Source organism: Leuresthes tenuis, unplaced genomic scaffold, assembly GCF_036924035.1.
Source record: "Leuresthes tenuis unplaced genomic scaffold, fLeuTen1.0.hap1 SCAF_21, whole genome shotgun sequence".
In the NCBI taxonomy this organism is placed as follows: Eukaryota; Metazoa; Chordata; class Actinopteri; order Atheriniformes; family Atherinopsidae; genus Leuresthes; species Leuresthes tenuis.
In genome coordinates, this window is record NW_027325375.1 from 2474912 (window position 1) to 2487399 (window position 12488).

Here is a 12488-nt window from a genome sequence, read left to right on the forward strand (position 1 = left end):
TGTTACGGAGGAGAAGACGCTGTCTTGCGGCGGATATGCTAGTTTTTAGTCAGGGATGCGCTTATGTTGCAGGCAACATTCACGTCTTTTAAAGGTGTGCTGCTCGCATAATTTCACTGCATTCCTTTAAATTTATTTCCATGTGTCTCAACAACTGTTTTAAAAGTTAAATCCAGTTCATCCTTTGGGTTATATTTCCCCTCTAAGCAAACGGCCCCGTGTCTCTAAGGTTTGGTTCACTTGAGAGGCTTGTAAAAATTCCCCTTTTTGATTTTTTTTATCAAAGCTTCTTCTATTCAGGAGCAGTCTTGAGGGAAACAAAGGAATATACAAGGTTGAAGATGGTGAAACTGGGGAGTAATCTTCAGGACAAAGGGGCCAAAGCTGTGAGCGTGGAGGATGGCTTTCAGAATGTGCCCCTCATCACTCCGCTGGATGTTGGCAGCCTGCAGAGCCAAGCACCTGACAAGGTGAGAGACTGCCCATCAGCGCGTGCTGGTGCGTGTGTGTCATGGAGAGTTTCCCTGCATGTCTGTGCATCTGTCTGCTTTTTCTGCTGTTAACTCAGTGTTCTTGATCTCGCAGAGCACCACCCTCCTGATTCTTTTTAACGCTCCACTCACTCACACATTCATTCATCTCAGCTGTCTCCCAGCCGCGTCCTTTGTTTTCCAGCTGAGATTAGGAGACAGATTTGGTGCCAGACAGTCTGTCATTTATCATCCTGACATCCCATAGTGACTGCGCCGGTGCTCGTTAATCCAGTTACCATGGCGGCAAAGCAGAACCGCTCGGTGTATCTGTGGGGTTGGGGCAGAGAGCCGCACTGATTATGAAAATGAAAAGAATGGGGCAACAGGAAAGCTTATTGTCGCCTCCAGCACATCCAAAGCTGTACGCATCAAATGTGTCACAGTGTTTGGCACGTCTCTAAGCAACAGTTACTGATTGATCTGTTCATTTTCCATTGAGGAACTGCTAAAGGAAATGAGGTTATGTCCTGTAGAATTCAGTGTTTGTCTGTAAAAGACGGAGATTTTAACCCGAATTGAGGCTACCTTCGAAAACTTTCTCCTCGCTGTTTACCAGTTTCAGACCAAAAGAAAGAAAGCTCTAAAACTCCACCCCACGCTATCTCCTCAGCATCAAATGGCCTTCATCTAAAGTTTACAGGCGAGTGAGAGTGATGCAGCATGTGGCAGATGAAGCGGGTTCAGGAGCAGAAAATGTTTGGGTCAAACCTGCTGCAGCATCCAAATGAGTGAAACGTCCGCTGATTAAACGGATGCACAGAGGATGAAATGAAACGTGGTTTTAATCATTTCAGAGCGACATCACTGCTGTGTTTTTGTTCTGGAAAACATCAGAGAGGAAACAGGAGAGGGAAAAATGCAAAAAATGAAATAGTTCCGCGCAGCAGAGGGCTTTAAGAAGTCAGCAAAGCGTTTTTAGACTGATTTTCTCTCACTTTCTGATGCATGTTAACAGGTAAAGGTGAGATCTGAGCCGTCTAGTCTCAGAAATATCGGCTTGTGTGAGCGTTTGAAACCCTGTTTGAATGCAGAATGATTTCGCTGTGTGGTGGTGCATGTTCCACTGTGCAGGGAGAGGAAGACATTCATGGAAGAGTCACAGGAAATGTGTCCTCATTAACGCATCCAGAGACAGAGGTTCCATCGCTGGTCTTTCCTTTAGGCACCACAGACCGCGCTTTAGGGCTGTTTTAGTGGATGGAGTGCGCTGGCATCCCTTAATTAGCATAAAAATAAAATGGTAAAAACAGAAAGAGAAGAGGTGAAATTAAAATAATGGATTTAGTCTGGTCTTCCTGCAAAATGTGACATAATAACGAACGGAATTCTGCTTCTTTCCTTCAATCACAATCAAATAATGGATTTCAATGTGACATCTGCTTTGTTTTTGTGTCAGACACATCTTGCTGTAAAAGCACAAGGAACCAGAGAGAGAATATCAATGATGTGTGAAGACAGTTGGGATCCTAAGTCAGTTCTCCGGCTTGACAGCTGTGTGTTTTGCCCCCCCCCCCCCCCCCCGACCCGTCCTACATCCAAATGCAGACTCTGTCAGCTGTTAAATGTGATGGAACCTTTTGTGTTTTTTCTGTGCCTCCTTCAAATGATCTAAATAAGCAGTTAAAGCAGGCTTTAAGCGTATTTGTTGCCTTCTTGATTTGAAAGAGTTTCTCTAATCTTGCATATATTATACCAGATGGTTCACAGTCAGGAGAAAAGGAATACATTTCTTTATTATTTGTTTGACAGTCCATTCATTTTCATGATAATTACTCTGTTTATTTCATTCTGGGCACTTACGTCAGTGACATTAATCCAGTTAATCTCGAGTGACTTTGCTCTAAAGTAGAAATAAGATGTGTGATCCTTATCAGAACTCAACAATAAATCATTCAGTGCCAGATGAACTTCTTTATAGATAAAATGTGCACCCAGATATGTGTTTTATACTTGAGTTTTAATGTCACAACCAAGATCAGCCAATTTCATGTCATCAGATTGAAACATGAATATCTCAAAAGCTCATTAATATTCTAATTATACACATTGTCATTTTAAATGTTTCTTTTTTGCATGCTCATATTCTTACAAATTCTTTTTAAAGATGCTTATATTTAGTTATGGGTTCCCTCGTTTTATCAACTGATTCCATCCCATTTTTGGGATTTCATGGGGTGTCAGTAATGAGGCTTTGAGCTCCATTAAAGGCCCGCCTTTAACTGGCAGCACTTTGCTAATGTTAAGGGAAACCGATCAGAAGACCTCTAAAAGACATTCAAGGTTGCACTTTTAGGCTCCTGTGAGCAAAGCTGTGTTATATTTGGAGAGTTTTATGAAAAGAACACCTCAAAAAGCCAGTCATGCTTTGGGAATGTGTCACTGACAGAGGGCACCATGGACCAAAAGTCAGGCTCCTGTTAGCTTGCTCATGAGTTCCTGGCAGGTCACTCAGCTGGGAGATCTCACTAGCTAGCTTAGAGCTCATGGGTGCTTGGTAAAACTTGCTTGGCTCTGGAGTTTCCCATTTTCCTGGCTGAGAGCTCGCTGAAAGATGACGAACTCGGCAACAAGTGTGGCTCTCCAGAGCTGTGGATCCCTCAGCCAGGAGCTGCTTGTTTGACCAAGTTAGCTAGGCTAACTTGTGAGCTAGGCTAACTTGTGAGCTAGGCTAACTTGTGAGCTAGGCTAACTTGTGGCTCTAGTGGTCCATCTTGTTCAGCTTAGTTCCCAGCTGAGCAGTTGGAAAATGCACCTCTGCTATCTTTAGAGCTAAGTGGCCTTCAGTCTCGTTTTTGTCTCGTTTTCTCGGCTGAGTGAACCCAAGTTGGCTGGTTTGTCCTTGTTTCTACTGTCTTCTCCTCCCATCTCGTGCCAACTTCTCCTCGTAGTCTGCTTCTTGTCACTGAAGATATTCTGCGTTGAACATTTGTGCTCTCTGACCTCGTCCTTGGATTAGGTGCTGCTCTGCAGATTCACAGCAGAAATCTTTAGCCATAGCATTGGTGGCTGAGTTTGCTCACGATATGCCTCGTTATAAATGAAAAAATGAACTAAATAAATGCACTTGTCTGTATTTCACTCTGGTCAAAACTAGAGTGGGAATCTAAGAGTGCTAAAAGCTATTCAGCTATTTTAAAAAAATAATCTATAGGAGTGTTTTTAAGATGTTTTTAACTGCTACTTTTCTATTTTTATCATTTTATTTTGAGGATAATCCTGAAACAAGCATCCATTCACAGCTGCTGCCGGCAGAAACTCGCAGCACAGCCTGAAGCCACAGGTATATTCTGCTGAGTGAGGCCTCTTTCCTTTCACATACCTGTTCATTCACTGCACTTAGACACACACTTATTGTAGGACTGTGTGTGTATTCATCAGACATTTCAGGCTGATTAAATTCGTCCCGTTAGATTAAAGAACATCGTTACATACTGTAGCAGCCACTGTTTAACATTACATGTATGTTTTACTGTACCATGAACCTGAGTCGACTATAAGCCCCCCTTCAATTAATTATTGTTGTTAGATTATTAAAAGAAAGGAGAACAGAGACAACAGCTTTCTTTAACTATCTGTGATATTTCACAGGAGACATATTCACAAAGATTGCAGCTGCTGCTTTTGAATCAACTCGCTGACATCTCGCTGATGCAGATCCATGCTCCATATTTCCTGCACGGGGCACCATGGGAGTTGGAAAAGTCACTTTGCTGCTAAATCTTTGAATTTGTCCGGACAAAGTTGTAAATGTGAGAATTTGTCTTCCTGATAGGTGATCCATGAATGCAGCACAGGCAAAAAGATAATTAACGCTGTAATTAGGAAAAGTGGAAAGGGTGATGGTGATGGCATTGGTAAGCAGAAATCTGAAGATGAGGTACAGCCCTCCTCCAACAGCTCTCCCTCATTCAGTCTCTGCCCTTAGCCTCTTATGCTGATAAAAAAAAAACAAATTAATGAAATTTGCAAATGAAAAAGACCAGAACGATTGTCTTAAGCGGATCAAGTTTCATGCTGATATTAGTTTCAGTTATTTATATTCATTTTATATAACATGACCTTTTGAGCCAAGTTGCTGGTTGCCATGGTCACATGTAAGCACAGCTCATTACACTGTAACTTGGTCATTTCCTGATTGACTTTAGGCAACAACATCAGTTTGTTAGGATTAGAACTTAAAGGGGAGCTCCGGTATTTTTAAACCTTATTTCTGGCATGAAATACGTTCATCTGCTCGCCGAGAACAGTTTGGTGAAAGTCGGCGTCCTTCAGAAGATATTTAGATAACTGGAGATCCATATAACGGAGTGAACGGGGCTTAGACGATGCAGCCTCTAAATAAGGCATTATCTGTCTTTATTTCACCAATACTTTAAGAAGAATGAATGAATGAACGTGTGCTATAGCTCTGTTAGCTCATAGCTGCTGTTAGCTCATAGCTCTGTTAGCTCATAGCTGCTGTTATGTGGCTACTTGCAGCTATAGGAGAGCTAACGGAGGGATTTCTACACAGGCACTCTACTGGGACCACTTCATCCACACGCCCCCCTGCAGCACAGTTTATTCACTCCGTGCTCTGTGACAGTCGGCTAACTTCACACAGAGTTTGCTGCTGATAGTTTTGTGCAACATGGCAGGATATTTATCAGATTTTGGTGACGTGAACGACGACTTTGAGTAAGATGGACGTTCTTACCGGAGTGAATGAGTTGCAGCGGCGGGCGTCGATGACGTCATCCCAGTAGACGGTATTTTAAAAATACCAGAGTTCCCCTTTAAGACTGCATGAGCGGAGTTAGAAAACAATCAAGCTTAACAACATTCTTTTAATGTTAAAACAGGTCCTTTCGGCCTGCACAAACAGACAGTTCTGGGGAGGAGGATTTTCTCAGATTTTAGCAGTTAAAAGCTTGGACTTATTCAGATAGTCACCACACAGCTTTGTATCTTTATTTTGTCTGTAATCGAGCCCATTATTCTGTCCTTATTATTCTGTCCTTCAGAGATAGCCCGCAGGACTATTTTGCTCATCTTTTTATGACATTTAAAGATACTTTACAGAGTAATCCCTGATTAAAATCCCTGAAACTGATTTTTGTCATCATTTAGGTGCAGCAGAAACTAAATGTAAATTTAAAAGCGTTTCCCAACCCTCTGGCTTCCTGATTTTCATAAATCCAACGTTACCTCCTAATTAGTTTGTGCTTTTGGGTAAATACAGGCCTCTTTAGCCTCCAGTGCTCACCAGCTACTTACTAACGTCACTGTGTGCAGCTCAGTGGGTTTTTTTCAGTTTCACTGGAAATGGCTGCTGCTGAAGCAGGAAGCAGCTCTGAATCTTTGAACTTGGACTTGAACAGCAAAGCAAAGAGGAGCCGAATGGAAAACAACTGAAACTATTTACTCCAAGGAAATCTTTGGGATTAAAACCTTGTCTCACCCAGAAAGGGTTCGGTGTTAGTCAGCTTTAGTCCGATCTCAGACCACTTTTTGTTTTTTTTTCATTCTTCAAAGCTAAAGTGATGCTTTAGCTTTAGCTTTAGCTCATGTGATGTCACCCCAGACCAGCCGCGCTCTTCTGAGCAGCTTTACACACACGACCCCAGCTGTTTTCGCCCTGATCCTGCCTGATGACTGTGTGACCTCCCCGACTTCAGGGTTTCACAGAGATGTTTGCAGGGGCGGGGTCAAGTTGGGGTTTACGGTGATGGAAGCGCACGCTGCAGACGCACGAATGTGGCTGCTGAGGCCTACAGAGTCGACGGCTTTAGAGAGGTATTAAATTCGATTTCATCTGGGCAGGGACGCGTCACGGCCATTGCTGGGTCACTAATATCATGATTGGATTGCTGGCAGTTTGGATAAAAAAAGAAAAAGGGATAGAAACAGACAGACTCCCGGAGGGACACTGGGATCTTCTTTGTTAGTTATTTTTCTAGGAACAAATCTAAGCCCACAAGGCTTCTTTCAAAAGCTTGAACAGACTCTGTTATCCTGCCCAACAAGCCTCTCCTCATGTTTCCCTCCTTCCTAAGTTACTTTGGAATAGATTCATTTGACCTTTTCAATCATTTTTTACGGTTTCTCTGGCAGTATGAATGATATCCGAGGGTCTGGAATCCTCAGTGTTGGGATGATGCTCATTACCAGGAAAACTGTCAAAACACCACAGATTACTCATGAGCTCTGGCTTTGCACAGACCGTGGAAGAGTTAGCTCCATAGAGGCAGAATCACAGTTATTGTCCAACAACTTCAAGCTTTTCCAGCAAGATTATTTAATGATTACAATTTATTTAAAGGTAGCATCTTTACAACATGCCTTTGTTAATTCATGATATAAATTAGGGTCATAGGTCACTATTATTCTCACACTCAAGCGATCTGCTGATTATTTTTCTAATCTAATTGATTGCTGGGTCAAAATCAGATAAATACTTTGATAAATCCATGTATTTAACCCAGATTCCAGTATTTTTTCTGACTGAACTCCAAAAACATTCAATTCAGAGCCACATAAAAGTGAGCCAAGCAAGTCCTCCCAACAGAGTGAGCAGCATAGACTGGTGTTGGGACCATGGGTGGGGCAGTAGAGACCAGCCAGCCCAATGAGCATGTGGTGAGGGTGACATTTAAAAATCCAGAGCCCACCTTTGCTCTGGCCCAGCAAAGAGTTGGTACTGCTGGTTCCAGCACGGAAAAACGGTGGTCGAACCATATTAGAGTCGGCTCCAGCCCCGAAAACAACTCTTCTAAATAAATGTTGGACATTTGGAAACAGAAGATGCAAGAAATATCCACACATTTTTTAATTAATGTCAAATATACATGCATCCCGTGCCATTAGTTGTTACATTTAGGTTTATCTTTGATACTATCACTGCCACTCAGGGCTTCAGCAGGCCATATGCTTTGTAATCCAGTCGTGTTATCTGTTGGTTAGACACGTGACTTTCCGTCCTGCTCCTCAGATTTCTCCTGGTTTTTATCCCGGCTTTTTAAACAGTGACTTGTTCACATCTCTGGTGGGAATGCAAATAGCCTCTCTTATTAATTTGATTAACAGAGGATCAGCTGTGCCACCCTGAGAGACCCACAGTTTCAGGCTTTTAGCATTGAGCACTGCGGTTGTGGCTTTTTGAAATGGCATCAAGCAAGTAGTTTATATTAACAAATTATGCAAATGACTGTATGACTGCGTATAATATGCTATGGCATAAAACTTCAGAGGAGGACATTGTTAAATAAAGCAGAAACCTCAATGAATTCATGAGTTGGCTTTAAATGCTGTTGTGTAAAAGCAACAAGGCAACTGCATGCAAAACAATCCAATATCAAACAGAAAGATTATAATATTTCAGTGTTGAATTCACATCTTTTAATTTGCAACTGAACATGATAGACGAAATCTATTATTAAAGCAACATTTCAGAACCTTCATATCTTTCAAATGAATCATGCATTACTATCAGGGATTCATGTGACTGGTCCCAAATCCATTCACAGCATGAAAACATCCCAAAATATGTCGTTCAAGCGCTTATCAAAGCAAAGCAGCAGCAACACTCAGATGTATTTGTGCAGGACTGTCTGTAATTCCCGTCAATCAAATATGCAAACACCACAAGAGGAGCTGATTAAGCATTAATCGTCTTGGTTAAATCATCACTTCATCCGGTTTGAACTTGTGTCATACAACTGCTACGGGGATTGATCCCTTTAGAAGAAAGGTTTAGTGTTTTATTCATAAAGAAACACCAAAAAAAACACCAAAATCTTGAAAATATCTTCAGTTGCCTTCCACACTGGAACTTACCAAAGACCTCTCACAGCTCAGTCTCTGGGGATTAAAGATGAAACAGCAATCATTGTGCGAGCAGGTTTGAGGAATCTCATACAGGGGGAAGATGTGCAGAAAAGAGAAGCTCTGACAGGTTTTCTGCAGGGAATATCAGTCCTAAAAAAATACCGTGACTGGAGACACAAAGAGGCTTGATGAGCAAAAAAAAACGTTTTTTCTAAATTTTACCCATTCATTTTTCATTTCCAGAAAGTGTTTGGAGTAATAAACTGTGTATTTCTACTTATGTCTTCAGCTCATGAACTGTAGTAAACTGTTGGGCTCTTATACAGATCTAAGAGGCGTGCGTCTGTACCTGCCTCACGATTCGATCCGATTCCGATTATCTGCTTAACGATTCGATCCGATTCCGATTATCTGCTTAACGATTCGATCCGATTCCGATTATCTGCTTAACGGTTCGATCCGATTCCGATTATCTGCTTAACGATTCGATTTGATTCTGCAATGCATCACAATTTTTCTTATTCAATTTTTCTTTGTCACTACAATTGCTTACGACAAGCAGTCCGATACAAACTCCTCTTTTATTTCAATATCCCTGAAAAACAAAGCAGAAATCTTACCACTGTAGTGAATTACAATTTTTAAAGTATGCTGCCGATATTTACTTAAATAATAATAAAATAACTTCCTTAGAGTAGCTCTAAGGGACAAAGACTGTTTATGTGGGACAGTGTGGGATACCAGTGCATGGAGGTGGTGTAAAATAACTTTAGAAAAATGAACCTCTCTGTTCTTAGCTTGTAACGTTACTATGCTTCGCCTCCTGGTTGATTCAGCAGCACATAACAGACTGCAAATAAAAACTTAACAAGTACATCTCTCACGTAAGAAAATGGAGCTTTCATACTGTGCCTCTCAACTTTACACACCTGACTGTGTACAATTAAACAGAAAAGACAGTCAGGAGATAAAAGTGTTCTTTCAGTCATAGTGCTTTAATAAGGGTATGGCTTTCCTGTATTTCCCAGACTCGTCTTGCACTGGTTTCACCCAGGAGTAGATATCCTGGAGTCTTTGTTGTAGCTGCGTTTTCTTTTCTCAGAGTCGTGCTTTCCTCCCTTTCTGACCACGTCTCGCGCTGCATGCCGGTGCTGTCCTGACCACCGAGTGAGTCAAGTTGTTTGCATAGAACGTGCACGTCTAATTGAATATATGTCAACAGGTGCTGTTGTTTGTGCTGAAATCATTAGCTCACCTTCAAGGAGAGTCTGTCAGTCTTGTTTAAATACAACAAGGCTTCAGCCATGCAAGAAAGAGAGAGACACGGTATATTAATACTTCATAAAACAGCTGGTGTAAGTCTGTAGCATCAAGCAGTGGAAGAAAATCAGGTGTACAGCGGTGTGTTATTCCCTAAAAAAGACTATTACAGAGCCAGGGACCAACGACCGTACACAGGAATAAGTAATCCGTTAATAAAACCCAGGTGAGGGGCAATAATCTGGCAGGAAGCAGAGCTAACTGTGGTGCACAGGAAAGCACTCAATGACTGACTAATCCCTCCTGATTGCTTAGACATTTGTATATTCAAACGCTTTTGGACACTAATTGGATCATTTTGGTCTGATTGGTTGTTCACCCTTTGGTGCAATGCATTATGGGACATAACTTCTGCTTTTCACCACACATGGTGTTTGTATCCACTGCTCTTGCAAAATGAAGTGATGTAATAGATCTTCATGGAATATTCCCCCCTTCCTTGATGCATTCTTATTTGTCTTTCCTTTTCCATGCGATCATACAGTTAAATATTTAGAGGAAAATGTTTTTTTTTCTTTTTAAAAGAGACTGCAACATGGACTTGTTGTGCTGTGCAGCACGACTATGTTCTAACAAAGGCTGCCTGCTCTAAAGCAGGGCATCCAGGTTCATTGCTCTCCGGCTGTACCAGCTTATGCTGTTAGAATCCCAATAAACATTTTCTGTAAGCAAAAAATCTGTTTTCTGACAGAAAAACTCTTAATTTGAAGGAGCGAATGGCTGTATCCATTCATCTAGGGCGTTAATGTCTGTTCCTGTTCATCCAATAAGTTGCTTTACGTCCTCTGGGAACCATGAACCTTTGTGGAAATCCACTCCTTTAGCTCAAAACCGAAGGTGTCCATGTCATGGTGCTCAAAGCCGTTTATCAGTAAGATTAATGGTCTGTAGAACGGTTTATAAATCTGATAGTTGGTGAGATGGTTCCTTTGTGCCACCCTCTGACATTTCCATCCACACACTTGAGCACACTAACAGATTGTCAGAGGAAATCCCAAATGGAAAATAAAAGACTGCTTCTGTGAAGTGAGACAGCAAGAAAATTGGAAAGTTTATTACTCCATTACTAACTATTTTACATCCAGCATTGTTAGATAAGACCTCTGTTCATAAATTAATGGTTTTCTGTAAAGTACTGGGACCTGTCTAATCAGAGAAGGTGCTGCTGATGGCTAAAGGGGGCTAAATGAGCCGAGCTGATTGATGGCCACTTCATTAGGTAATAAGCAGTAAGGTACTGAGAGTTAGTTTGGCAAAGAGTAATGAAGCAACACACAGCGCTGGTGTGATTGAACCTTGAGGCTCTGGACGTTTTATTGTGAAATGACTTGGAGAAAGAGAAAGTTGAGCTGGAAATTGAGACAAAATGGCAAGCCTGATGTCAAATGCTGCTGGACTGAAGGCTGCGTGGCGTTTGAGCTCCAGGAGTCCAATCAAACGCACTGTTTTCACCTCAGCTTTTATAAAGGAGCTTCTAGAGCCAACTGGAAGCTTTGCAGTTCAGATAGTGGAGGCAGTTTGTTTGTACAGCAGTTCCTGTCTCAAAGTGACAGTGAGACACTCTGAGGCAGCACAATCAGCTACAAGGACACCGAGACATTGTTCTTGTTCTTTTTCTGTCCATCCAGCTCCTCTGGCTTGTTCTCCTTTCCCTGTCCTCTGAAGTATACACTGAAAGCAAAGAAACTGTCTGGACATTCTGTCTCTTTAGTTAATGCATGGGGTGAGGAAAAGCATCCCTGTTCATCTAAATCAGTGCCGCAAAACAATAGAAGCAGTGAGGAGTCAAGTCAGTCATTAAATGAAAAGAAAAGATGATTTAGATGTGTGATCTGGTGCGTTTACACTGGTGAAATCTGGCAAACGTTAAAAAAGTATGATACTTTAAGTTGAGGACACTTAGCTCCAGAGAAGCTCAGCTGCTACTCCTTCGTCATTCAGGAAACGCGGCGGTGCGTCTGGTCTTGGATCAGCCTAAAAGAACACGTCCCCCCTCTGTTCATTAAGCTCCTCTGGCTGCCCTTAGCCGCCTGCATCAGATCCAAGTCCCTGATGTTAGCTACAAAGAGCTTAATGGAACGGCTCCATCTACTTGAATGCTCTTGCAAAGGCTTCTGTCCCAACTGGGTCCCTCCGTTGGTCCCAGGATTGTCGTCTAGCAGCTCCTACACCACGCCTAAGACAATCCAAACTCTGTTCACGTGTCGTCCCACGTTGGTGGAATGACCTACCGAGCGCTACCAGAACAGGGACGTCCCTGTCTATCTTCAAGAAGCTCCTGAAAACCCAGCTCTTCAGAGAGCATCTCCTATCCCAGCACTTACCTTGTACTTCCCTCCCCCCTCTATCTCTGCTCTTTATCTTTCTGCTCTTCCTTCTATGCCTGCACCCTATCTCTACTCTGTCCCCTCTGACAGAGTCGGACTCCTGGGTTCCTTCTATGTAGCTTATTGTTAGCTTTTTATAAAGCTGTTATATCTTCATTTGTAAGTCTCTTTGGATAAAAGCGTCTGATAAATACAGAAACAGAAACATAAATGCCATCTGCTTTCCCCATTTTCCTCCCGCCACACAGCAAAAAGTCAGAAAAGTGTGACAACAGTTTGGGAGTTTCAGTTTGACTGCAGCTCTGGTTTGCCGGAGGAGGACTGACAGGACTGGCATAGAACTGCTGCCTCGTCTTTCCTTTTTGTTTTTCTCTCAGTTGCCAACGTAGAACACAGCTTCTACCTCACACCGCTGCTCCTGAATTATTGGCAGCAGATATGATTAAGAAACCAATGTCTGACACGAAGGCTTCGCTGTAGGTGGGTGCTGGGCTTGTTCTTT

General features: G+C 42.2%; 1 protein-coding gene across 2 annotated transcripts in view; it reads left to right on the forward strand.

The window, feature by feature from the left end:
• The window catches only part of nsg2 (neuronal vesicle trafficking associated 2), a 35072-nt gene that overhangs the window by 542 nt on the left and 22042 nt on the right, over nt 1-12488 (forward strand). Inside the window, exon 2 of one of the 2 annotated variants that reach the window (XM_072374613.1) lies at nt 301-470. In XM_072374613.1, coding sequence (XP_072230714.1) covers nt 342-470 — 129 coding nt within the window. In that variant the 5' untranslated portion in view covers nt 301-341. Of the gene's footprint in view, nt 1-286; nt 471-12488 lie in introns of both variants that reach the window. The other variant, XM_072374612.1, reaches the window with a different exon arrangement.